Source organism: Onychostoma macrolepis, chromosome 06, assembly GCF_012432095.1.
Source record: "Onychostoma macrolepis isolate SWU-2019 chromosome 06, ASM1243209v1, whole genome shotgun sequence".
Classification (NCBI taxonomy): Eukaryota; Metazoa; Chordata; class Actinopteri; order Cypriniformes; family Cyprinidae; genus Onychostoma; species Onychostoma macrolepis.
In genome coordinates, this window is record NC_081160.1 from 32054382 (window position 1) to 32081192 (window position 26811).

The window sequence follows — 26811 nt, forward strand, 5'->3', positions numbered from 1 at the left end:
CTCCCTCATGACATCATTTGTTGGATGGAATCAGCAGCACAAATATGTGACCCTGGACCACAAAACCAGTCATAAGTGTCAAATTTTCGAGATACGGCTATTTGCAAATCTGGAATCTGAGGGTGCAAAAAAATCTAAATACTGAGAAAATCTCCTTTAAAGTCGTCCAAATGAAGTTCTTAGCAATGCATATTACTAATCAAAAATTCAGTTTTGATACATTTACAGTAAGAAATTCACTAAATATCTTCACGGAACATGATCTTTACTTAATAGCCTAATGATTTTTGGCATAAAAGAAAAATGGATAATTTTGACCCATACAATGTTTTTTTGGCTATTGCTACAAATATACCCCAGCGACTTAAGACTGGTTTTGTGCTCCAGGGTCACATATCAGTAAGTGTTATCAATGCATGTGATGAATTCTGGGATGTTTTGTGAGGTTAGGTTTGTCTCTAAAACATTCATCCTTGAAAATGAAATCTTAAGTAGACATGATCATGTTAGAGTTCAAAATACTGCAGCGCAGGAGTGAATGATCTGAGAAATACATCTATTTATTTATTTTTATTTTTTTTATGAAAAAGACACTCAGAGTGGTATAGCATCCAGCGCTCAGTGTCTGTAGTTCACTGTGAGCCGGTATGTAGGTCAGTGAGGAGCATGATGTCTGGATCAGCGTTTGCTGAGGAACTTCCAAACCTCTCCACATATAAAGAGACTAATTAGAGTCTCTCTTTGGTAATTAGGTTGAATAGCTTCACACTGTGCTGTCAGTGCAAACATGAGATTCTTTCACTACATCAGCAGCTTTCAGATGAAGAGCTTCAGCTGTCTGTGTTTGAGTTCTGGAGATAAAAATAATACTCTTACAAAATGATAGAAATGTGCTATAAATAAATGTTATGTCAAAATAACACAGTTATGGCATCAAAGAGAAAGATGCACGGCACCTTGATATATGAAAGTCATTTATGGTACACTTTGTTTTATGTGGTTTTAAATATTTAAATGAATACTATTTATTAAATAATAATAATACATTTATTGTGTTTATTTATTATTTTATTCATGTTTATTATTTTAATAAAGTCAAAAGCAATAAAAAAAAAACATTTGAAGAGGTTATAATGACTGTCAAGCTTTGGGGTGTTGATCGACTCCATATGTTTTGATTATCATTCTGAATCCAATTCATAGTCTTTTTCAGCTTTTGGTTCAAAATGTTGTTTATTTTTTTATTTATGAAACTTACCCACATTCAAGTGTTTAAAAAAGAATGCATGAAGCTAGAATAAAATGTTTTTGTTTACGAGAAGATACCGTTCTTTCTTTTGATGTTTTGTACCTTCAGATATTCATATAACAAAATATATACAAATTAATACCTAAATAGGGACATAGTAGTATACTTAAAGTATGATGTGAAGTTCACTTAAAGAAAACTTACGAGTATACTTGCGGTATAAAACTACTAAACTAGTAGTTTACTGAGACTATACTTCAACGTGTACTAAAAATGCTACTACAAGTATTTAATTAGTAAACTATCAGTATACCTATAAGTTCACTTTTAGTATAGTTGCAGTACAAGCTAAAAACTTTGACGTAAACTCAAAGTTTATTACTTTTATACTTAAAGTATACTTAAGTATATTTAAGTATATACTATATTTTAAGTATACTTTTATATAGTAGAAAGTGGGCCAATTTAGTCCCAAGGAGGATTGAAATAGTACACTTACAAGTATACTACTAGTACACTGATATTTGTATACTTACTACATAAAGTATACTTAAAAATATGCTTGAACTTTACTTAAGTAATAAAATAAACTTGCAGTATACTATTTTTCGGTAAGGGTAGTTTTTTCATTCCTATCAAAGACAAGAATTATAGTCTACCAAAAACTCACCATAGAGAATTCGGTAACACTTTACAATAAGGTTCATTAGTTAAACATTAGTTAATGTATTAACTAACATGAACTAACCATGAACAATACATTTGTTACTGTATTTACTAATCTTCGCTAACGTTAGTTAATAAAAATACAGATGTTCATTGTTAGTTCATGTTAGTTCACAGTGCATTAACTAATGTTAACAAGATTTTAATAATGTATTAGTAAATGTTGAAATTAACATTAACAAAGATTAATAAACACTGTATAAGTGCAGTTTATTATTAGTTAATGTTAACTAATGTAGTTAACTAATGAACCTTATTGTAAAGTGTTACCGAGAATTCTTACTTTAAGAATTACCAAGAATAATAAATAAATAAACAACGTTCTGAATACAAAAATTTGTTGTAATAAAGAAAAAATATTATTAAAAGTGTTTGTAAATATACTTTTTTTAATGACAGAATTTTAAGAATTAAAAGTAATTTTGATATTTTTGTAGAGTTTAAAATAATAATATAACGTTTGGAAAATTTAAAAATTATTTTTTATTTTTTGGTTCATTAAAAACAAAAGAAGGAAAGAAATGTTGGCATAGTTGTGGAATAATCTTTTATTATTATTTCTCTTTAAAAAACAGTCTGTGCATACATGCATGTAGCCATTTTGTTGTCATGTGATGTCACGCATACCCATGTGACCCCTCTAGACCCTCATGACTTTATCAAGTCTTTTTCATTATTAATAAGGTATTTTGATCTTTTTATAGAGTAACACTGAGAAACTGGACATTCATGACACAACAGAAGTTCATGATGATGATGATTATGATTACTATTATTTAAGATGCATTCCATCTATTTAAGATGCAAGGAACGTTTAGTTAAAAATACATTCTTTAACAGAATGTAACCAACATTATACAAAGATGAAATTTTTTATGTCTTGCTGAGCGTTTATTATTATTATTATTATTTGCTGTTTGTTTCACTGTTAAACTTGTATTCTATTAACATTCTGGCAATTTTATTTTATTACATTTTTATTATAATTTCATTTTTTTACTTTCCTTTTTTTTAGCCTCAGTTTGTTTCTGTGTGCACTGATACTTTGGCAGTATTGCAACAGGCATGACAATAAAAGTACTTATTGCATAAAATATTTTAAATATTTTAATAACTTTTTTCTTTTTATATTCAATTTATGTTTAGTTCAGTTCAGTTCTAGTTTTTTTTTTTTTTTTTTTTTTTTTAGTTTAACTTTAAGTGTTTCCATCTCATTTATATTTTATTTCTAGTTTCTGAAAACTGAAGCTGAACTGAGAGAGAGAGTGTGGTAGAGAGAGGTAGAGAGAGAGAGAGGGGCAGAGAGAGGTAGAGAGAGAGAGAGAGTGGTAGAGAGAGGTAGAGAGAGAGGTAGAGGGGTTTGGTTGGTGAGGAGGAGGGGATAAGTTGAGTTGGGACTCCGCTCCGCTGGTATCCCAGGAATGTGTTGATCATGGCGGCCGCAGTGAAGCCCGTGAAGAGCGGACTGCTGGAGCTCCGCGTTACCGTTCACCACTGGATCCGTGTGCTCGCCACTCTCAGCGAGGACTCGTTCACCGTGAGCCCCGGAGACGCCGCCGACGAGCCCGCGGCCGGTGGGGCTGTTAACGGCGATCCGGCGAACCTCAGCGCCTCGCCGGTACCGGACACCATCACGAACGTCAAACGAACCGTCAGAGTCACCAAACAAGAAGTTGGAGGACTCGGAATAAGTATTAAAGGTACGAGAACTCGTTTATATTCGGTGATTAAAGTGTTCTTTGTTGTCTTAAACTTATTCTTCGTAAAACAGTTACTTTGAAACTGAGGAACGGTTTGATCTGACGGTTCAGTTATGAAGGTGGAGAATAACTAATGAGCAATTCTTGAAGGAATCATAAATATGTTATTATATCTATCTATCTATCTATCTATCTATCTATCTATCTATCTATCTATCTATCTATCTATCTATCTATCATAAATATGTTATGTCTATCTATCTATCTATCTATCTATCTATCTATCATAAATATGTTATGTCTATCTATCTATCTATCTATCTATCTATCTATCTATCTATCTATCTATCATAAATATTCTATCTATCTATCTATCTATCTATCTATCTATCTATCTATCTATCTATCTATCATAAATATGTCTATCTATCTATCTATCTATCTATCTATCTATCTATCTCTATCATACATATGTTATATCTATCTATCTATCTATCTATCTATCTATCTATCATAAATATGTCTATCTATCTATCTCTATCATACATATGTTATATCTATCTATCTATCTATCTATCTATCTATCTATCTATCTATCTATCATAAATATGTCTATCTATCTATCTATCTATCTATCTATCTATCTATCTCTATCATACATATGTTATATCTATCTATCTATCTATCTATCTATCATAAATATGTCTATCTATCTATCTCTATCATACATATGTTATATCTATCTATCTATCTATCTATCTATCTATCTATCTATCTATCTATCTTGGCTTCTTGTACTCTGGTTTTAGCATGGGTTGTAGCATGGTATTCTTTTAAATTCTGATGGTAAAGCTGTGGTGTCTGATGGTAATACTGTGGTATTGAAAATAATGCCATGGTTTTGTATTGGTTTTCAAAGAATACTATGGTACAATGTCTAAAAAAAAAACTATGGTACTATGGTACTTTTGGTATTTTTTGCAATCTCATACCATCAGTGTACCATGAAAATACTATAGCACATTCATCTCAGTACCATGGTATTATCATCTGGCACTTTACTGTACTATCCTTACGAAAACTAAACATTTTACTACAAATAAATCCAAAAAAAACATGGTTACTAGTTAAACCATGGTAACCACAAATTAACCATGGTTTGGCTATACTAACTATAGTTTAACCATGGTATTTGTAGTAAAACTGTGGTTACACAAAGGATAATCAATAAGCCAAAAATACATGGTTACTACACTTTTACTACAATAATTTTTTTGTAAGGGTCTGGTATAGCACTACAGTAAGATACAGAGTCTTTTGAGTTTCTAATTCTCACAAATCTCAAAACTTTGACAGTTGTTAAATTAAGCGTCATATCAATGAAGGCCTTGGAGAAACATCATTACCTTTGACCATATCAGTTGTGATGCTTTATTAATAATGATTTGCATGGATGTGGCGAGTGGTTGGTTTGGTTCAGAGATTTACAGTTCGTGGATCATGCAGTATGTGTGTGTTCTCGGGGGAGGAGGGTGTTTGCACCCTAATGTGGACAGCTGACCGAAGAATTACCCATCATGCTCAGCTTGTCACTGGCTTCAGATGAAAGCTGTGGAACGAGAGCAGAGAAGAGTATGGTGCTGTTTATTTTAGGGAGCCAGAGAGGGACGACCTTGCCTTGAGTCCGAAGTGCAGTTGTACATCTATATTTACTGTGGTACGAGTCTTTGGACCTGAACACTTTTGGAAACCCCTTGAAAACACACATGAAAACTTAGCAGCGCCTCTTTTCTACTAAGAACTCTTTGCTTGGGTTTGTGTTGTTTTAATTTGTTGCTAGCCAGAAATTAAGTGACTAGAATTTGTTGAATTTTATTATGCATATTTTATCAAGTATGCATTGTATTCTCAGCATTGCCACAAGGGGCACTTTGGCCTAAATGATCAGATTTTCAATTTCTAGAGATTTGAGGAGTAAAACACACACACACACACACACACACACACACACACACATAAATCAACACCCAATAGCATAACCAAATTCTAGTTATTAAATTTCTGCCTAGTGACTTTAAGGGCTCCCAGCAGCTTTCCACCAAAAGAAAAGCTTGACGGTTTAACGCAGGGTTATTATAGTTAACTAAACTAAAACAAAAATCAAGAAAAAAACAACAACATTAATTTAAATGAAATTAACGTTAATTGAAGTCAAATAAATTATATAAAAACTTTTAAAAATTTCAGCTAGTTGCCAATGCAACACTTAATTTATTTTAACTTGATATACTAAACAAAAATAAATAAATACATTTAAAAAATAATAATAAAAAGACTATATAGACATATAAAAACGATTAAAAATAACAAAAAACCCCACAAAAAATTACTTTAAAATAAAAAAAAAAAAAAAAATCAAATTCAAAATATTAATAAAAACTATAAAACTAGTATCTCATTCATGCTAAAATAACACTGGTTTAACGCTTGAAAATGAAGAATTTAAGACATAAATATTAGTATTGTAATGTTACTGTTATACTGTAAAAAATACTGTTATTTTCTTAAATATTCTATTCTATATTTTACACTGAAAGAGTATTATTACAATGTAATATTTCATTTGGTTTAATAGTTCTATATATATAATATATAACGAGTGCCTTGATTGTGCAGTCCTACAATAAAGCAAACCTGCAGCTCTTTAAATAAAATGATTTTAAATCACAATTTTTATCAGAAAAAATCGCAATACCTTTTTTTTTTTTTTTTTTTCCAAATGAGAGATGTACACTGAGATCCAAGACACACATTTTGGTTCAACATTACACAAAAATTCTTATGCATTAATTCTTATACAAAATAATGTAAATTGTAATTAAAATATTTGTGCTAAAACAGAAGCATTTCCTCTAGTCATCTCAGACCTTTGAACACTGTATTTGCAGAAGAATGATGCAATCAGTGGAAGGTCGTTGCATTTTAGCATTAGTGTATTTGCGCAGGACGTCCTGGCAGGGACTGCAGAGGGAAATGATTGATAACTTGCTGGATCTCAGGCGGAGAGCCCAGAGGTTGCCAACAGTATCTGGCAGGAGCCGAGCTCCCAGCCGCATGCCTGTCCCATGTGTCTTCAAAGGTCAAAAGGTCACTTGTATAGAGGGTAATTAAACAAGACCACTTCTGATACACGCTGATGATGATGGTGAGGAAGAAGCTGCTAGTGATATTCCACTCGTGAACATGACCACACAGTCTGTGAGCGCCTTTAGAGCGATTTAAAACCTGGAACCACATATACATTTTTTATGGTTTATACTCAAGGTGGTCATTTCACATGCCCTTGATTTTCTAGATGTATGTTTAAAATGTAATAGCCTTTGAGACCAGCGATACCAGCTGTCTCATTCTCATTGGAAATTTCATCCAGATGCTCGTCTCCTCCAAGAGAACGTCACAGACTGAACCATCATTCACTAAAGATATATGTGCGTCGGTCTGTAATATTTGGAGCACACCCCAGCTCAAGGATGAAGGCGATGAAGTTTTTGATTGGTATTACAGCGTTGCCTGTAAATCACATCAAAGAGCACATCAGTAGTCAAGATTTAGAGCTGGTTTTTGATGCAGTTGCTGTGTATTTAGCAATGCACACATTACTTTTCAACTAGTTTCATTTTAAGAGAGATTTTGTATTGATGAACTGTGTGAATAGTTAATGAAATTGTGTTTGAACAGCACAGCATTAGAAAAAAACCTGACAGTGACAATACAGTATTCAGTTTTTCTGCAATTTATTTTGCAATATAAAATACAAAAAATGCAAAAACTTCAAAAAAAAAAAAAAAAAAGGAATTTTCACCAGTTGACTTGAAGAGTTACATTTGGAAATAAAGCATGATTCTAGAATAATTGGCTTGTTTTTAAAAAAAAAAAAAGCTGAAAAAATACATTAACAAAGTAAATCCGTTTACTCTGAAGACTTCTGATTTTGTTTAATATTTTCACTTTGTAGTACTGCTATTTTTAATAATAATAATTGTTGTTGTTTTATTATTATTATTATTTTTATGATTATATATAAAATTGTGCAGCCCTACAAAAAAGTACAGCAAACCTGGGGTTCTTTAATTGCATTTTTGTTTTTAAAAATAGAATTTTAAATTGCAATATTTATAAAAAAATTGCAATGATTTTATTGTGGAGTGCATCTGCATAGAAAACAAAAATAATATGGAAAAGTTGAGAATTTTCTTGTTTTTTTTGAAAAGTATACTTTAACCAACTCAGGCATCTTTCAGTAACCATAAACAGTTTTTAAAAACTCTTTCCACTTTACAGTTTTCATAGGTCACATTTCCACTCTTTTCACTATAAAATAATATTATGTTTTACTGTGGTTAATATTAAATTATATAAAGAAATATATTGCAATAATACTTTTCTAGAGTAAAATATAAACAATTAGTATTTAATAAAACTTTGACAAATTTGACACTTATAGTATTTTATAGTTCCACAGACCAGCACTGATTGGAGGGAATAGTTAGAATGGGAACTGGTATCTGCTACCTAGGCTCATTGAAAATACGTGCCTCTATATACATTTCTGCAAAACTGAAAAAACATACCTATATGTACGAATCACTGCAGTTTCCAGTTGATATGAACACTAGAGGCAGTAAAACTCCAACAACTTTTATTCCTTTCCACACAAAGTATGATTTACAGGTACAGAGTTGTGATTAATAAAGCCTAATGATTACCTGCAGAATATTATGTGAATAAAGGCCTCCTGTTGTGAATCCATGCGTTTTTGTAAAATAAAATATCCATATTTAAAATGATATAAACAGTTTTGTGGAACTTCCGCTTTCTGTTTCATGGATTTGAGCACTTTATTTTACGTATTTTGGACTGTTTAACAGAAACACCTGCTGACTGCAATGATAGAGCTTAATTTTGAATATTACTCCGATTGGATTCGTCTGAAAGAAGAAAGTCATATACACCTAGAATGGCTTGAGGGTGAGTAAATAACAGGATAAGTTTCATTTTTGGGTGAACTAACCCTTTTTAGCGACACCCGGATATTTGAATTCTTAATAGCCAAAATAGGTACCTCAAGCAGCATAATAAAAACGCAGCAATACATGCCTGTACCAACGTAATGAAAACATGCCACGGTCACGTATTGAACATGTGTTTTAGCGCCACTCTCTGGACATTTCACTTTGAAACGAAATGACAATCAATTTAGTTCAGGCAAGAATTAAAAAATTAAAGTAAATTCTATATTAGTACCCAATTTAAGCATGTAGAAATTAAAGTTTGAACTTATAAGTATATTTTACTTGGAATTGTTTGTTATGTTTACAAGGATTCTTTAAGTAAATTTCAAAGTTATGATGCCGTTTTTCCCATCATGCACTGGGGCATGAATAATTAAAAAGGTTCAATTGTTAAACTGTTTTCGAGTTGTATTTACGCTGTTTTATGGTTTCTTTTGTTGTTAGGTTTAGTAACGTACTGTTTTTTAACATCTGGAGTTCATTTTCTACTCAAAATGGCCCATTCATACTCAAACACTATTCACTGTTTGTTACTGTCATTGTGTATGGTGTACCAAGTATTGAGGTCTCTGTGTTCATTTGGGTAATAATACTATTGAGTGGACATATTATCTTAAAAGGATGACAAGCTGTCTACTTGCTTACTTACATGTTTGTAAGTGAACCACATATCGCATATAGCATGGCTTTTTCCCGGTGCTACATTGTTTTTCACTTAATTTTACTTAAAATATATGTGTGCAAAAACTTGCAAAAGAAAAAGTACAGTAAATTACTGTTATTTAACAGCACAATTTTTTTTTACAGTGATAAGCATTACTTAAGTAAAATTTACAAACAAAGAGTCAATAAAATTTATTGGGAATTCCCAAGTAAACTTAACTTAAAAATTTCTATTTAAAGCTAATAATTACGTTTAGGCTTTTACTTGGCAAATTTTTATAAATTAACTAGCCTTTTCTGAGTGAAAATTGTTTCCAAGCTTTTTTTCAAGTAAATCCTACTCCCAATTTTTTTTTCAGTGTATGTAATTACAGTGTTGCAAAAATGTATATACAGTATAGGCACGTATTTTCATGAGCCTGGGTTGGATATCCTCAGTTGACTAAAAAGTGGCAAAATATTTAACATTAATAATTAAATGCAGATCGTGATCATTTGGAGACCAGTTTTTACATGAAGCATTTCATTTAAATAATTAATAATACAATCAGGCTACATTGATCTTTAAATATGATCTTCGTCTTTTCCAGAAAGAATCTGTCTATCCTCCATGTTCTCTTTAGATTCAATGGCCAATTTGAGTTTCTGCCAGAATGCTCGAGTATCTTCTCCAGTTTTGGGGCGCCGGAGATACGTCCGCTTCTTCACCAGCTTGCGCATTCGGTAATACGGAGAAAGCTGGTGCGTGGGAATATCCTCGAGAAAAACTAAAACCAAAACATCTTTCTGTTCATCAAAAAGTCTGAAGCTGGCCAACTGGATCTCATGCGAACACCAAACGCTCTTCAGGTAGTTGTGCGTGATCAGGCAGACGGTTTTGCGGCTGTTGTATATTGCATCTACAATGTTGTCGATAATGGTCTTTCCTGGTTGGAAGTCTCGGTGATGAAGGCACAATCTTAAGCCGTGTTGACCCTCAAGTTTGGGCACAAGTTCTTCCAGAACCCATGGCTCCTCTTGAACATTGTATGAAATGAAGGCATCATATTGGAAATCCAGATTATTTGAAGTTTGCTTTTTCTTTTTGTCATTGAGGAAAGCTAAAAAGAGGTAGTACGCATAGACCAGCTGCCACTTTAGGAAGTGATAGATAAATGAAATGACAAGAGTGAGAATGACAATAGAAGAGCTGTAGACAAAGCAGATGAAGTCGTAATTCACATTGCAGGATTCAGTGTTGAAGGCCGCCAGATTCTTTCCGCTTAAAGAAAGGGGATAGCGACATTCGTACCTGTTCAGGTAAAGCACCTGCGTTTTATTGTTCTTGACTGCCCAGTCGATGAACCAAGCATTACTACAGTCGCATGTGAAGCTGTTGTTTTGCAAGTCAAGCACTTTGAGTTGAGAAAGCGATTGGATGACGGTTTTGTTCATAAATTGAAGGTCATTCATACTGGCCCGTAGGATCGTCAAACTGGAGAGATTTGTGTCGACTAAGAAGTCCAAAGACTTAAGGTGAGTCCGACCCAACGTAATCTTATGTAGGCCTGATATTGGCTGGAAAAGCCTGGACGTCAAGGCATTCCTGTTCGCAAAATTATTACTTGTCAAATCCAAGTAAGTAAGCTTGGGAGTGCAACTAAATGTGTCCACATGTAAATTCTTAACATTAATGTTCCCAGCAAAAAGGACTTGCAAGTTTTTGAGACCTTTCAGGAAGTTCGAAGGGATGTAGTTTAAGCCTCGACGTTGACTGTTAATCTTCAAAACTCTCAGTTCAGTTAACAAGATGAATGGTGGACTTTGTAGCTCCTCTTGAGTCTCGTATGAGATATAATTGCAACTCAGATCTACACTCTGTAGGTTAGGTGTACCAGCGAACACAGCATAGTTTCTTAGAGTTCTGTCTGTGATTTTGTTAGATGCAAGGTGCAACTCTGATAAATTTTTCAGTCCTGCAAAAGCATATGGATAGATATTTAATATTTGGCTATCTGAGAGATGCAAGGTCCGAAGGGAATCCAAAGCTTTAAAAGAGTGACTTTGGATGGCACTGAACTTATTGTTATTCAAATCCAGGTATTGTAAGTTTTGGGGGCCATATGTAAAGATGTTTCTGACCGTTAACATACGATTGCTGCTCAAAATGAGCTTTTCGAGATTTACTAAATCCTTAAATACACATGCATTGATTGTCACAATTTGGTTCTTGTGCAAATAGAGTTGCCTTAACTGCATCAGATTCGCAAAATCAGAGCAGTCAAGATTTTCAATGCTGTTGAGATGAAGATCGAGGACCTGTAAGTTCGGGAGAACCCGAAGAGTGTCGTTCACTTGCGTCAGAAGGTTCTTTTGTATTCGTAACTCCGTCAAGTTGGCTAGATGTTCGAATGACGACTTATAGATTCTAGATACGCTGTTGTTTCTTAGGTGCAACTCATTCAAAAGTGCACACGGTCTAAACATGTGATCGTTAAGTAAAGAAAGTTGGTTGTTCTCCAAGTGGAGAGCCCTCAGACTGGGAGAACATGCCTTCTGTAAAAGAGTCTCCACCTTGAACCCCTTTAGGCCATCCAGTGCCATCCAGGTCACAGAAGGGAAATTCTGCATTATATAACCTAGCTGGTTCTCTTCAATGTGATTCCTACTGAGGTTGAGAGTCTTAACTGTGTTCAGGAACGCCTTGTCTAGAATAAACCAATCGGAAGTATCGGTCTGGAAACAGGTTGATAAGTCCAAGTACTCAAGACCAGGAAAGACGTTTTCTGCCATCTTGAACACTGTCAAGGGATTCATCGACAGATCCAACTTTTTCAAACCAAAGAATGCCGATGGGATGTCGCTTGAGTTGAAAACTCTGAAGCCGTTCTTTCCCAAATAAAGCTCCTCCAGATGTGGTACTTGAAGAAGAGGATGGAGTTTGGAAATGTGCTTTAACTTGTTATTGGTGAAGTTTACGAGCCTCAAATTCGAAAGTGTCGCAAGCGACTGGTTTTCAATCGTCTCTATGTAATTCGAGTCGAGTCTTAAATAAGTCAGATTTCCAAGACCGTCGAGCAGTTTTGTGGTCACCGTTTTGATTTTATTGTGGGACAGGTTGAGCTCTTCCAGGTATGTTAGGTCACTCAATGCATTGGCGTGTATTTCATATATCCTGTTGTGAGATATGTTTAAAATGATCAGATGTGAAAGTCTGTTGAAATCCCCTTCGACGATCTGATGGATGGCATTGTATGAAATATCCAGATTGACAGTGTTGTGGGGTAACGGTGAAGGTGTTTTCCTGTAGCCCATCCTGTTACACAACACCTTCAGAGGGCCAGAGTATTCAAAAGGAAATAAATAGTGCAGTTACCCAAAGAAAAGCCATCAGTCAGGTGTGTGAGGACACAACAGTTCAAAACGAAGAGAAACGCAGAACTTTGCCTCATTTTGATGTTTTCACCCTTTACTTGCAGTGAGAGATCTGTAAATAACCGAAGTGATTTCGAAGGGAGATAATGAGGTATGTACAAAACCTTAAAATAGACTTCCTTATTTTTCAGTCTTGATTGGTTGTCTCAAACAGTGCCTTGAGCTTCCCCTGTAAGACACAATTTTTGTTTGAAAACACATTATTCTTTAATATTTTGATATGTCCACTTGTCTAATGTCTTGTTATTTGTAAAAGCTATTATAGATTCAGGAAAGTGTGAAAATTATGCTTGAAAGTCAACAAAAAGACCAATTTGCTACCATAACTGATAATTATACGGGGTTTCTGCGGGTCTTAAAAAGTCTTAATTCACCTTTCAATAAACTAAAAAGATCTTAATCAAAGCAGAAAGCCTTAAATTCATAAAAAGTCATGGCAATGCATGAATGAATTTCTAAAAATGAACATCATCTTCTGCATTTTTATCTTGTTTAAGTTTCGGTAACACTTTACAAAAAGGTTCATTAGTTAACATACTTCAACAGCATTTATTAATCTTACTTAATGTTAATTTCAACATTTACTAATTCATTATTAAAATAAAAAGTTGTGCTTGTTAACATTATTTCCCTTTCGAATGGGAACTCAGACGCAGTGTCTCGTTCCACTTCTCAGGCTACCATGGTTGCTTGCGCAATCTGAGATGCACTTTGAAATTAAACGAACTAACAATGAGCGGCTGAATTTTCATAAACTAACATTAACAAGATTATTAAATACTGTAATAAATATATTATTTATTGTTTGTTCATGTTAGTTAATACATTAACTAACAATAACTAATGGAACCTTGTTGATATGACAGATATGAAGATAACATGTTCTTTAAATGTTCTTTACTTTGTCTTAAAAAGGTCTTAAAGTTCTAAATGCAGAAACCCTGTAGTTTTTTATTGTACATTTGCAATTAAAGACAAATGCGTTTCGATTTATTGGAAGCTACTTTTTTTGTAAACATGTAAACTTGCAATTTTATCAAGTGTAAACATATTTTTTTTCTTTTATTTTGCAGTATCTCCACAGTACTACAAATATAAGAAAGATCCTTACCTTGTTTGTTTATATTTCTCAGTAGCAGCATGACATGCAACCCAGTATATCAGAGATCTATAACAAAGGAAGAAGCTATTCGAGTAGTTCCCTCTGTTTTAAAGCAGAGCTTTAGAAGGATGTGACGTCACTGCTGTACTATCTGCTTGTCTGCAGGTTTCCTTGTGACTTTAACACCATAGATTGTTCTGCTTTGTCATTGTCATGTGATTTTAAAAAAAGAGTAAAAACATAGAAATTTATCGACAAAACATAACTTATGAAATACATCTTTTAAATTGCACATTGCATAGTTTTTTCATTATATGATGGTCAATTTAAACATTCATCTTTGTGTTTTCAGTTAGCTTAGCATGTAATTAAATGTAATTTACCACATGTGTTAATATATGATGTTTTAACAGGTGGTAAGGAGAATAAGATGCCCATCTTGATCTCAAAGATCTTCAAAGGACTGGCGGCGGACCAGACGGAGGCTCTTTACGTGGGCGATGCGATTCTGTCCGTGAACGGGTATGACCTCAGAGAGGCCACTCATGACGAGGCTGTTCAGGCCCTCAAGAAAACTGGCAAGGAGGTCATTCTGGAAGGTAAGACGGAGCGGATTGTTTGACTTTAAGGAATAAATCAGCCAAAATGATTTTTTTTTTACTGGTTTTGGTCCTTGGAACAGAAAAGGTGAATTTTTATGTTAATATTTTGATCTTTCTTTTGCATATACAGTCATGGCCAAAAATATCGGCACCCTTGGTAAATATGATCGAAGAAGGCTCTGAAAATTAATCTGCATTGTTAATCCTTTTGATCTTTTATTTAAAAAATTCACAAAAATCTAACCTTTCATTGGATAATAAGAATTTAAAATGGGGGGAAATATCATTATGAAATAAATGTTTTTCTCTAATACACACTGGCCACAATTAACGGCACCCTTTTAATCAATACTTTTTGAAACCTCCATTTGCCAGTTTAACAGCTCTAAATGTTCTCCTATAATGCCTGATGAGGCATTATTTTGTGCTCAGTGACCCATTTTTGTGTTGTTTTTGAGGTTTGTGTTTGGATTATTGTACGGTTGGAAGATCCAAACATGCCCATTATAAGATTTCTAACAGAGTCAGTCACTTATTGATTTTTTATCTGTTGGTATTTGATAGAATCCATGATGCCATGTGTCTAAACAAGATGTCCAGGACCTCCAGCAGAAATATAGGCGCACGACATCAAAAATACAGCAGTATATTTCATTGTACACATGGGGTACTTTTTATCCCTGTGTCCACCAAACCCATCTTGAGTGTTTGCCGCTAAAAAGCTAATTTTTTAGTTTCATCTGATCACAGAAGCCAGTCCCATTTGAAGGTCCAGTCGTGTCTGATAACTGAATATGCTGGAGTTTGTTTTTGGATGAGCGAGGAGAATTTTTCTTGAAACCCTCCCGAAAAACATGTGGTGATGTAGGGGCTGTTTGACCATTTTCTTTTAAGGTTTTCTGACCCCTAGACTCAACTATTTTCTCAACTAATTCTCCAGCTGTGGTCCTCGGAGAGTCTTTAGCCGCTCAAACTCTCCTTCTCACCGTGCATTAGGACGATATAGACACACGTCCTCTTCCAGGCAGTTTCCTAACATTTTCTGTTGATTGGAAATTCTTAATTATTGCCCTGATGGTGGAAATGGGAATTTTCACTGCTCTAGCTCTTTTCTTAAAGCCACTTCACTAATTTGTGAAGCTCAATTATCTTTTGCTGCACATCAGAAATATATTCTTTGGTATATTATCTATGGCTGGATAATTTCATGTTCATAATCACGCTGGAGTGCTCAAAATTGTGAATATGAATGGGAATATACTTCATAGATATTTTACTCATAAGAATTTCCAGGGGTGCCAATAATTGTGTCCAACGTGTATTTGAGAAAAACATTTATTTCATAATGATATTTCCCCCCATTTTAAATTCTTACTATCCAATGAAAGGTTAGATTTTTGTGAATTTTTGTGAAAATAAAAGATCAAAAGGATTAACAATGCAGATTAATTTTCACAGCCTTCTTTGATCATATTTACCAAGGGTGCCGATATTTTTGGCCATGACTGTAATTGTGGGCTGTCAAGCTCTGGAATGACAAACACCATGCATATTTCTGTTCTGAAGTCATACAGTACATTAGTGAGGACAAGGCCCAAATTTAACTCAGTATGTGCTGGAAATCATGAAGGATTAAACCTACTGTAACTAAAACCATTTAAAAACATTTCATTACTTGATATAAAATAACATTCACTGAAATAAAAAAGTGTTTTATTTCAGCTACAGTAGTTGCCAAAGCAACATTCTATCGTTTTTGTTTAGTTTAATGTGAAGTAATATAACAAAAAATAAACAAACTGAAAAAAAAAACTAGCTATTTAAATTAAATATTTAATATTTGTTACTGTTTTTATTTATTTATTTATTTTTATTCTTTATTTATTGTTGAACAAAGCCAGCATACATGGCTTACAATACCTATATACAAGCCAGGGTTTGCATTAAAGGAAAGAAGGAAAGAAAAAAAAAATACAGAAGAAAGAAAAATATTTCTGTTACTTGATACAACCCCCCCACCCCAAAAAAAACATTAAGTTAAATAAAATATATATAAAAATAAACTGATTTGACTACAACTACAGTAGTTGCCAAAGCAACATTTCTCATTTTTGTTTAGTTTAAGTTGAAGTACTAAAATAACTAATAATAAATAAACTAAAATAATAAATAAAAACTATATATACCTATTTAATTAAAAAATATGGAAATAAAATCTCATTCTAAATATTAGCAAAAACTAGTATATCAGTGACACTAAAATAACACTGGTCTGATCTTTTAAGTGAATCATTTGATTCAGGTCTGGTTTGGTCACCAATCAGAATGATTCCTTGGCTCAATGATCCATGTACAGTTCACTGGAGTGGACGGTCATCTCTGAATTTACACAAAAATCTATCAGACTTGAAATATATAATCATATTAACCACTTATATGATACTTTTATGGTATTTTGTCATTTTGGAGCTTGACCCACTCATTCCCTTCAAGCCTTTTATAGCAGCTGGCGTTGACCAACTTTCCTTTTTTAGTTTGCACACTGTTTCCATTCTCTCTTTCTCTTAGTGCAGGGGTCAGCAACCCTTTTGACTTGAAGTGTTCAGATGGGAAACCATCAGACCTTAATAACTGCGCACAAGTGTTTGGAACTAAAACTGAGCATGAGTATATCAGTGGAAGATAATTACATTAATGCACATCTTTAAAAGGCTTGATGGAGTCCATAATGGAAGATGGGCTGTATAGTTTTTATGAGCCTGCACGTGTGTGTGAGATACCCACAATGCCATATCAGCATTTTAGCCCCTTTAAGAAGGCTCTTAAGTGCCGATGATGCAGGAGTGAACGGAGTTTGCATGTAATGCTGCTCTCAGGTCCTACTTATGAGTTCAGAATTCATAATTACGATGAGATGTGCCTTCAGTGATTTTTGGACTGGATGTTTAGACAATTTCATATTGCTTTCTGTCTTTTTTTAATACTACACACACACAAAGCTTTTTTTTTTTTAGCACTATAGCACAATAAAAATGATGCACATTAGGCTGTGTGCTTCAAAAATAATTTTCCTAATATTTTGTTTTGTTTTTCAGACAAAATATTTACATATTTTATATTATTTTAAATATACTTTTATGTATAAGGCTTACATAATTTGGTTAGATTTATGAAACAAGAAAATAAAGAAAACAACTTGGCAATAAGGTTAGAAGAATAATTAATAAGTGCATTTACATGAATAATTTACATTTATGCATTTAGCAGACACTTTTATCCAAAGCAACTCACAAAAGAGGAACAAAATAAATAATTAAATAATTTGGTAACATGTTACAGGTTTCATTTGTACAACATTAGTTAACTATATTAGTTAACATGAGCAACACTTTATTGAACAAGCATTTATTAATACTCACATGAACGAACATTTATTAATCTTAGTTAATGTTAGGTTTAATGTTTACCAATACATTATTACAATCAAAAGTTGTATTTGTTAACATTAGTTTAGTTTAGATTAACTTAAAGTCTTTAAATAACTAAAACTAATAAATTGAATAAAAAGTACAAAAGTACTTAAACATTAACTAAAATTAAAGTGCAAAAATAAATAAATAAATCAAAACAAATTCAAAATTTTCATGATTATACCTTAAAAGGCAATATGAATATATTTGGTGAATACACTGTAAAAAATGACCGTGATTTTAACGGTAAAAAACTGTGAAAAAGCTATGGTTGTTATGGGTTGGTGGTTGTGGCGAAGATAAAAGTAAACACTAATGAAAGACGGGAGAACAAACGGCTTCAACACACCTTTGCCATTTATTAACACAGTAGAACGGACAAAATACACTGGAGAACTCAAAGCTTATAAAGGAACAGGAACAAAAGAGCAAACAACGTAATCAAACTCAGGTGGAGACAATGACTGATAATTAATTAACAAGAAACGGAACTTAACCAAATAAGGAAAACGGAGACATGGACAGGCAGACACGTTACAATGGTAAAAACCTGTTAAATGATTAACTGTAAGTTCCCCTAATATATACGGTGAAAAACTTTAATAGACATTTCAGACAATTTTACGGTGAAATACCACTTGGAAGTGAAAAAGAATGTAAAATTTACAGGGAAAAAACGTAAATTGACGTTCCCAGAATTCTCTCCATTGCATTTCAAATTTTGTTTGAATTTGATGTTTTTTCTTTGAAATAACTATGTTTCTTCTTAGTTTTTTTCTGATCAGTTATGTTTATTAGGGTTGTATGTTACATCTAATGTTGTTAAATTAATGTTTATTGCATATTTCAGTTTAATGAGTCTCACCATGTTGGTGTTTAGTGTTTGTGTGAATGTCACTGTGCACCTTCTATATATGTTATTATTTAAAAGCTGCTTGTGATGGGCTTTGGTTCATCATGTGACTTTCTTATCACCTTCTGCATTTGGTGGTTATCAGTGTATTTCAAAGGTACAAAATAGATTTCAGTACTTCAATAGGTTGGTATATTAACATTACATCAGTTAATGAAATTACAGTATTTAACTGTAAATTTAAGTTAAAACCGTAAAACCTAAAATGTTGCTACTGTATATTTTACAGTAGAATTCCGGCAACCACAGCTGCCAGTTTTTTACCGTAAATGTTACGGAAATTTTACAGTGTATTAAAGAAGAAAATGATATCAGACATCTACAAGACTTTAGACACTTTCTAAAGTGTCTGATTTTCTTCTGTAATTCTCAATTAATGATCCTGCATCTGTGAGTTAGAGACAGATGAGAGAGTCACAACAGGAACGATTGGAAGCATAAAAATTGATGTCATCCGTTGCAGCTTTTCCCACCATGCATGGGCACAAAAGGCTTGATTTTCAAAGGCTCATCACACACACACAAGCAGCTCAGACTCTTACAGTGGTTTCTATCTCAGGGATTTACTCTTTTCTGCTTAGTGAGTTTTCTATGTGTTTGGTTCTGCCTCCTTCTGCTTTCCTCACACATCTGCTTCACCACTGAAGCATTCAGCTTGATTCATTCGTACTGGATCATTCTGTGGATGTGGAGAATAATCTCTCAGACACACACATTTAACATCTGATCAGGTTTATTTTTCTGGCACCTTTTGTCTCACACATTTCTGTCTGTCGTTCTTGTTGAGAGTGGGAGGATTTTCTCCTGTGACATTTGAATCAAACAAATCAAGCATGAAGGTTTGTGACCTTCAGCTGCTCTAAATTTATTGACTATAAAATTCATCATGGGAGAATATGTGGGTTTGAGTTCTTGTCTAGCTGAGAAGGATTCAGTGAAGGATCCTTTCTGTGCAGAATGATTGGGAAGCGTCTGCAATCTCTCGTATAAATGCGTCATTCCGCCTGATTTAAAGACGAAAGTAAACAGAATCCTTCTGATTCCACATGTTAACACCATGTCCAAACCAGACGTGACGCGACATGCTTCCAGTATTAAGTCATGTTTCTGTTCTGTTCTGCATGTTTGACAAAATCACAGGCAATAAGAATGTTTCGTATTTAATTTATTGCAAATATAATTTCCACTCTATCAATTTATGTTTTCATGTCAAACGTTTATTTGTTAAATGTTAAACACAAGAAAATTGACTAATGTTCAAAAGTTTGGGGTCAGAAATGAATACTTTTATCAAAAGTGAGAGTAAAGACTTTTATAACGTTACAAAAGATTCTATTTCAAATAAACGCTGTTCTTTTGAACTTTCTATTTCTCAAAGAGTCCTGGAAGAAAATGTATCAAAATGTGAAGCAACTGTTTTCAACATTGATAATAATCAGAAATGTTTCTCGAGCAGTAAATCAGCATATTAGAATGATTTCTGAAGGACTGAAGACTGGAGTAATGATGCTGAAAATTCAGCTTTGATCACAGGAATAAATTGCATTTTAACAGATATTCACATAGAAAGCTGTTATTTTAAATTGTAGAAATATTTCACAATTTTTTAATGTAATTTTGATCAAATAAATGCAGCCTTGGTGAGCAGAAGAAACTTCTTTCTAAAATAATACATAATCTTACTGACCGCAGACTTTTGAACAGTATGCATTATATTCAGAGTGGATTGCTAGCATACTGTTTACTCTAATAGTATGTGATATATAGAACAATATTAAACTCTTATACAGTAATATGCCATATGTTTAATTTTCAATGCATTTAAAAGTGAGAAAATCAAATCAAGTGCATTGCACTGTGGGATACAGCATGCTGTGATCATGTACTAAACATTTTGGCGAATGCATATCATCCAACAATTCCATGCATGCATAATATTCACAAACTGTATACATTATACTACAAAAATAGTCTGAGTAGTGTGCTATTCTAAACATATCTCTCGTCAAATGCTGAGATCCTCCACCCTGCTGCTCTGCAAACTGAACGCATGACTTCATTCCAGGTCAGATCTTCATACTTGTGGCCAAATTGAATATTTGCACTTAACTAAATTAAAATCATAAGCACTTCCAGCTGTTTTTACGGCTTCCAGTCAGGAGGAAAAGTCGTGCCGTATTTTTGGGATGATGAAAGCGTTTCTCTCCAGATTATTCAGATGTTAATGAAAAGGAAAGCATGCATTAGCTACTTGATCCAAGCACACGCTGCTTATATTAAACAGTTTAAATATGGAAACACACACACTCTTTTACAGTTTTATTTCAGCTGCTTACACACATTTTCAAAACTTTACACACAAAATGCAAAATGCCTCACATCTCTTGCAAAATGAAGCAAGTATCACAAACACATCTCAAAAGCAAACGTTTGCAAACACCTTTGCCATAATATTAATTCCTGTTAGATTGTGATGTGTTACATAGAGAATTGTGTGTTGTGTTTTGCAAAAAGTGTTTTATGAAATTGAAAGCCGAGAATTAGCGTATGGTTTTGCAGATTTGGTGAGTGCTTCTGATGTTTGAGTGTCAGCTTTCAGAAATTGTGTGACAAGGAAAGATTTTGTGTGTAAGCAGTTGAAAAAAACCTGTAAGTTCATAATGCAATGACATTGAGGTATTTTTAAGTGTGCAAATCGCTGTGCATGCACCAGTTTGGTCCGGTGGTTTTGTGTGTGTGTGTGCATGTGTGTTTTCAGGAACATTTTTGTGTAGGCGATGAGCGACATTCCGGGTACAGCATGCTTCGGGAGTCACGGTGTAGCCAATCAGACAGATTCCGGACGCTCCCACGGCAACCGGAGGGCAGGGGCTCGACTGTAGGGGTCTGTTGTGTTTGACGTGGCTCTGGACTCTTGTGTTTGTCCAGTCAGGCAGCAAGAACAACTGCATGCCTCCGTGTCGTCCCACCCGTGCCTCAGCACCTGGAAACCAGCGACCGAAGTCAGCAGCTAGAAAAATTTCTGTCTAGTCTCTTAAAGGATGCTTGCTTTGTGTCCCAAAGGGCAGGAATGTTCACGTTTAGATAGAGCAATGACAGCGCAGACAGATTTATATCGTGTTTTTCTTTTCCCAGAAACATTTAAAGTGAGTGTGTGAATGCAGATGTGAATGTTTGGCTAATGCATCGCAAGAATTCGAGGGGGAGATAGAGTTGCCCTCAAAAGTCTGTGTCATTATACTAGATGTTTTTATTCAGGTAACTGGATTCACTAACTCAGAAAGAAAAACTTGTGGAGTATTTCATTGCTTTCTCTTTGAAGCTTGCTTCCGTCACAGAATTAAAAATATAGTTGAGACTTTTTTTTTTTCACAAATCTTTTTTTTCAGAATCGCAAGTTTATACCTCACAGTTCTGACTTTTTTCTTGTAATTGTGATTTTATATATCACAATTCTGAGTTTATGTCTGTCAATTCTGAGTTTGTCATTTTTTTTTCTTCTGAATTCTAAGATTAAATCTTGCAATATTGAGTTTATATCACACAGTTCTGGCTTTTTTTCTCAAAATTCTGTGATTATATCTCGTAATTCTGACTTTTTTCTCATAATTCTCTGATTGTATCTCATAATTCTGACTTTTTTCTTATAATTCTCTGATTATATCTCATAATTCTGACTTTTTCTCACAATTCTCTGATTATATCTCATAATTCTGACTTTTTTTTCTCATAATTCTCTGATTATATCTCATAATTCTGACTTTTTTCTCATAATTCTGATTATATCTCATAATTCTGACTTTTTCTCATAATTCTGATTATATCTCATAATTCTGACTTTTTCTCATAATTCTCTGATTATATCTCATAATTCTGACTTTTTTCTCATAATTCTCTGATTATATCTCATAATTCTGACTTTTTTCTCATAATTCTCTGATTATATCTCATAATTCTGACTTTTTTCTCATAATTCTCAGATTATATCTCATAATTCTGACTTTTTTTCTCATAATTCTGATTATATCTCGTAATTCTGACTTTTTTCTCATGATTCTCTGATTATATCTCGTAATTCTGACTTTTTTTCTCATAATTCTCTGATTATATCTCGTAATTCTGACTTTTTTTCTCATAATTCTGATTATATCTCATAATTCTGACTTTTTTTCTCATAATTCTGATTATATCTCGTAATTCTGACTTTTTTTCTCATAATTCTCTGATTATATCTCGTAATTCTGACTTTTTTTCTCATAATTCTCTGATTATATCTCGTAATTCTGACTTTTTTTCTCATAATTCTCTGATTATATCTCGTAATTCTGACTTTTTTTCTCATAATTCTCTGATTATATCTCGTAATTCTGACTTTTTTTCTCATAATTCTCTGATTATATCTCGTAATTCTGACTTTTTTTCTCATAATTCTGATTATATCTCGTAATTCTGACTTTTTTCTCATAATTCTCTGATTATATCTCGTAATTCTGACTTTTTTTCTCATAATTCTCTGATTATATCTCGTAATTCTGACTTTTTTTCTCATAATTCTCTGATTATATCTCGTAATTCTGACTTTTTTTCTCATAATTCTCTGATTATATCTCGTAATTCTGACTTTTTTTCTCATAATTCTCTGATTATATCTCGTAATTCTGACTTTTTTTCTCATAATTCTGATTATATCTCGTAATTCTGACTTTTTTCTCATAATTCTCTGATTATATCTCGTAATTCTGACTTTTTTTCTCATAATTCTCTGATTATATCTCGTAATTCTGACTTTTTTTCTCATAATTCTCTGATTATATCTCGTAATTCTGACTTTTTTTCTCATAATTCTGATTATATCTCGTAATTCTGACTTTTTCTCATAATTCTCTGATTATATCTCGTAATTCTGACTTTTTTTCTCATAATTCTCTGATTATATCTCGTAATTCTGACTTTTTTTCTCATAATTCTCTGATTATATCTCGTAATTCTGACTTTTTTTCTCATAATTCTCTGATTATATCTCGTAATTCTGACTTTTTTTCTCATAATTCTCTGATTATATCTCATAATTCTGACTTTTTCTCATAATTCTCTGATTATATCTCGTAATTCTGACTTTTTTTCTCATAATTCTCTGATTATATCTCGTAATTCTGACTTTTTTTCTCATAATTCTCTGATTATATCTCGTAATTCTGACTTTTTTTCTCATAATTCTGATTATATCTCGTAATTCTGACTTTTTTCTCATAATTCTCTGATTATATCTCGTAATTCTGACTTTTTTTCTCATAATTCTCTGATTATATCTCGTAATTCTGACTTTTTTTCTCATAATTCTCTGATTATATCTCGTAATTCTGACTTTTTTTCTCATAATTCTGATTATATCTCGTAATTCTGACTTTTTTCTCATAATTCTCTGATTATATCTCGTAATTCTGACTTTTTTTCTCATAATTCTCTGATTATATCTCGTAATTCTGACTTTTTTTCTCATAATTCTCTGATTATATCTCGTAATTCTGACTTTTTTTCTCATAATTCTCTGATTATATCTCGTAATTCTGACTTTTTTCTCATAATTGCGAGACAAATCTGAGCACAGTTTGAGATCTCTTCTGAAATGCTATAGTCTTTGTTTGCTCTCCATTCAGTCGTATTACTGTTTAAGTGAAACAGTTGAGATACTCAAAAGTGATTTTTCAAAAAAACATGAACCTACAGTGAAAAAAATGTGGTGTAAAAATTTTCACTCAGAAATTGCTAATAAATTTCAAAATGATTTACAAAGAAACGGCAGGAAACACTGGCTTATACATCAAATTTTGAATTTTAAAGACTGAAATAGTATTTTGTTGTAAAACATTTTTACCGTGTAGTAAGAGTACGGAGCTATAAAATCAATGTGGAGCAGCTCAGATCATTTGATGAGAAATATTTGAGCTCATATTAAGATCTCTGATTTCTGGATTGCAGGCAAAATGATCAGAAGAAACATCTTAAAAGGCTTCAAGTCTCTTCAGTCTCGTTGCTGAGATACAATTGAGATACTAAAGGAAACATCAAAAGTGTTTTTTTAAGATGCATGAATTTATTTACATTAATGTATTGCAGTCTCATAATGCAACGATGCACAAATAGATTTATGTTTAGCGAGAAGTGCATGCATTCACATACTAAAGCAGAGATGTCTTTACTTCACAGTTGAATCTGGCATTGGACTGGATCCTGACATGTGGTTTGGGTTAAACCAAATCATTCAAAGATGAGCTGTGTTTTTCCGCCTGTTACTCATCAGAACAATCATAACCTCCTCCCTGTTTCTTCCTTTGCTTTTCTTTTTCCTACTGTTTCCACACTGAAAACCAATAGACTGCTCCTATTTTGATCGATGGAGCTAAACACGGCCATCGTTGCTCTTTAATCTGTAACATTTTCTCCTAGACAGCAATGAGACTAAATGGAGAACAAATGAAGACTTTTGTTTAAAGCTAGTTGGATTTCTTTGAGTGAAAGATGATTTTCCATGTGAAAAGTGTAGGATTGGGCCAAATTAATCAAGTAAATGTTCATTTTTCTGTGTGTCTTCTAGAGTTTCAGAAGAGATCTCAGCTCTGTCTCAAAATGTGCTTCCGATTTGCCAAGAGTCTGCAAGACTCATCAAATGATCTGAGCTGCTCTCTGTGTTCATTTCATAGCTTTATACTCTTAGTGGATGACAAATCGGTTTTTCATTAAGATATTAGGAGAAACGTCTAAGTTGAAATCCTGTGAGATCTTCATAAGTCTCCTGTGCTTTGAAAGAGCAACCTCTGCTCTTTACCGTTTCCTCACAAAAATGCACATCTCATGGCAATTTTAATTCCACAAAGGCCATTTAGTATCAGTCCCGAAGGGCTTTTGTGCGGCAAAATCCTTACGTCTATAAATAGCCCCAGAATCCTCTAATAATCTAAACCTCTGACGGGAGTCTTTTGTTGATGTGATTAATGTTTGCTAGGAGATGCGAGACCACTGAAGACTTGAATTATGAGAAATCAGCAACAGAAGGACACAGTGGGACACAGTCGTGATTGGGAAATAACGAGGAGCAGAAGAAGAGACAGTTTCAGTGTGTGTTTGTAACATTGCATTGTTTAAATGGATGCAAGAACGAAGGCCAATCACAATTCAGTATGCAAGTACTATGATGTAATCAATGCCGTTGGTTGTATTTTAAAGCTGAAAATTCGAATCAAGTCAGTGTCAGATTTTCAAACTTTCTTAAATTTCTTAAAACAAAGTTTATCCAGCAAAGATGCATTAGATTGATCAAAAGTGACAGTACAGATATTTATAATGTTGCAAAATATTCCTCGCAAATGCTGTTTTTTAAACTTTTTATTCATGAAACAATCCTGAAAAATAAAACGTATCACAGTTTCCACAAAATATTCAGCAGCACAACTGTTTTCAACATTGATAATAATAATAATAAATGTTTCTTGAGCAGCAAATCAGCATAATGATGCAGAAAATTCAGCTTTGATCACAGAAATAAATTACATTTCAACATATTTTCACACAGAAAACAGTCATTTTAAGTTACAATAATATTTCACAATTTTACTGTAAGTTTTGATCAAATAAATGCAGCCTTGGTGAGCAGAAGAGACTTTTTTCAAATATAATAAAAATCTTACCAACCCCAAACTTTGAACAGTAGTTTAGTCTATAATAGAACTGTTACATTTCTATAAAATTGTGAAAGTTTTTCTTTGTGACTTTTTTCCACAGGTGAATGATTCACTATAAGACCAGGAACATGTATTAAGAAAGTCAATAGAGTCAAGTTTACGTCACTTTTAAAGAGCATGTGAGGCTGATTCTGTTGAGTGTGTGTGTGTGTGTGTGTGTG

General features: G+C 33.2%; 1 protein-coding gene and 1 pseudogene across 1 annotated transcript in view; one reads left to right on the forward strand and one right to left on the reverse strand.

Annotated features, from left to right (window-relative positions):
• Positions 1–3330: 3330 nt before the first annotated feature.
• Positions 3331–26811, forward strand: part of snta1 (syntrophin, alpha 1) — a 38540-nt gene continuing 15059 nt past the window's right edge. Inside the window, exons 1-2 of the mRNA XM_058778733.1 lie at positions 3331–3675; positions 14340–14525. Coding sequence (XP_058634716.1) covers positions 3408–3675; positions 14340–14525 — 454 coding nt within the window. The 5' untranslated portion in view covers positions 3331–3407. The remainder of the gene's footprint in view (positions 3676–14339; positions 14526–26811) is intronic.
• On the reverse strand, positions 4492–14332 carry LOC131542246 (toll-like receptor 13; annotated as a pseudogene).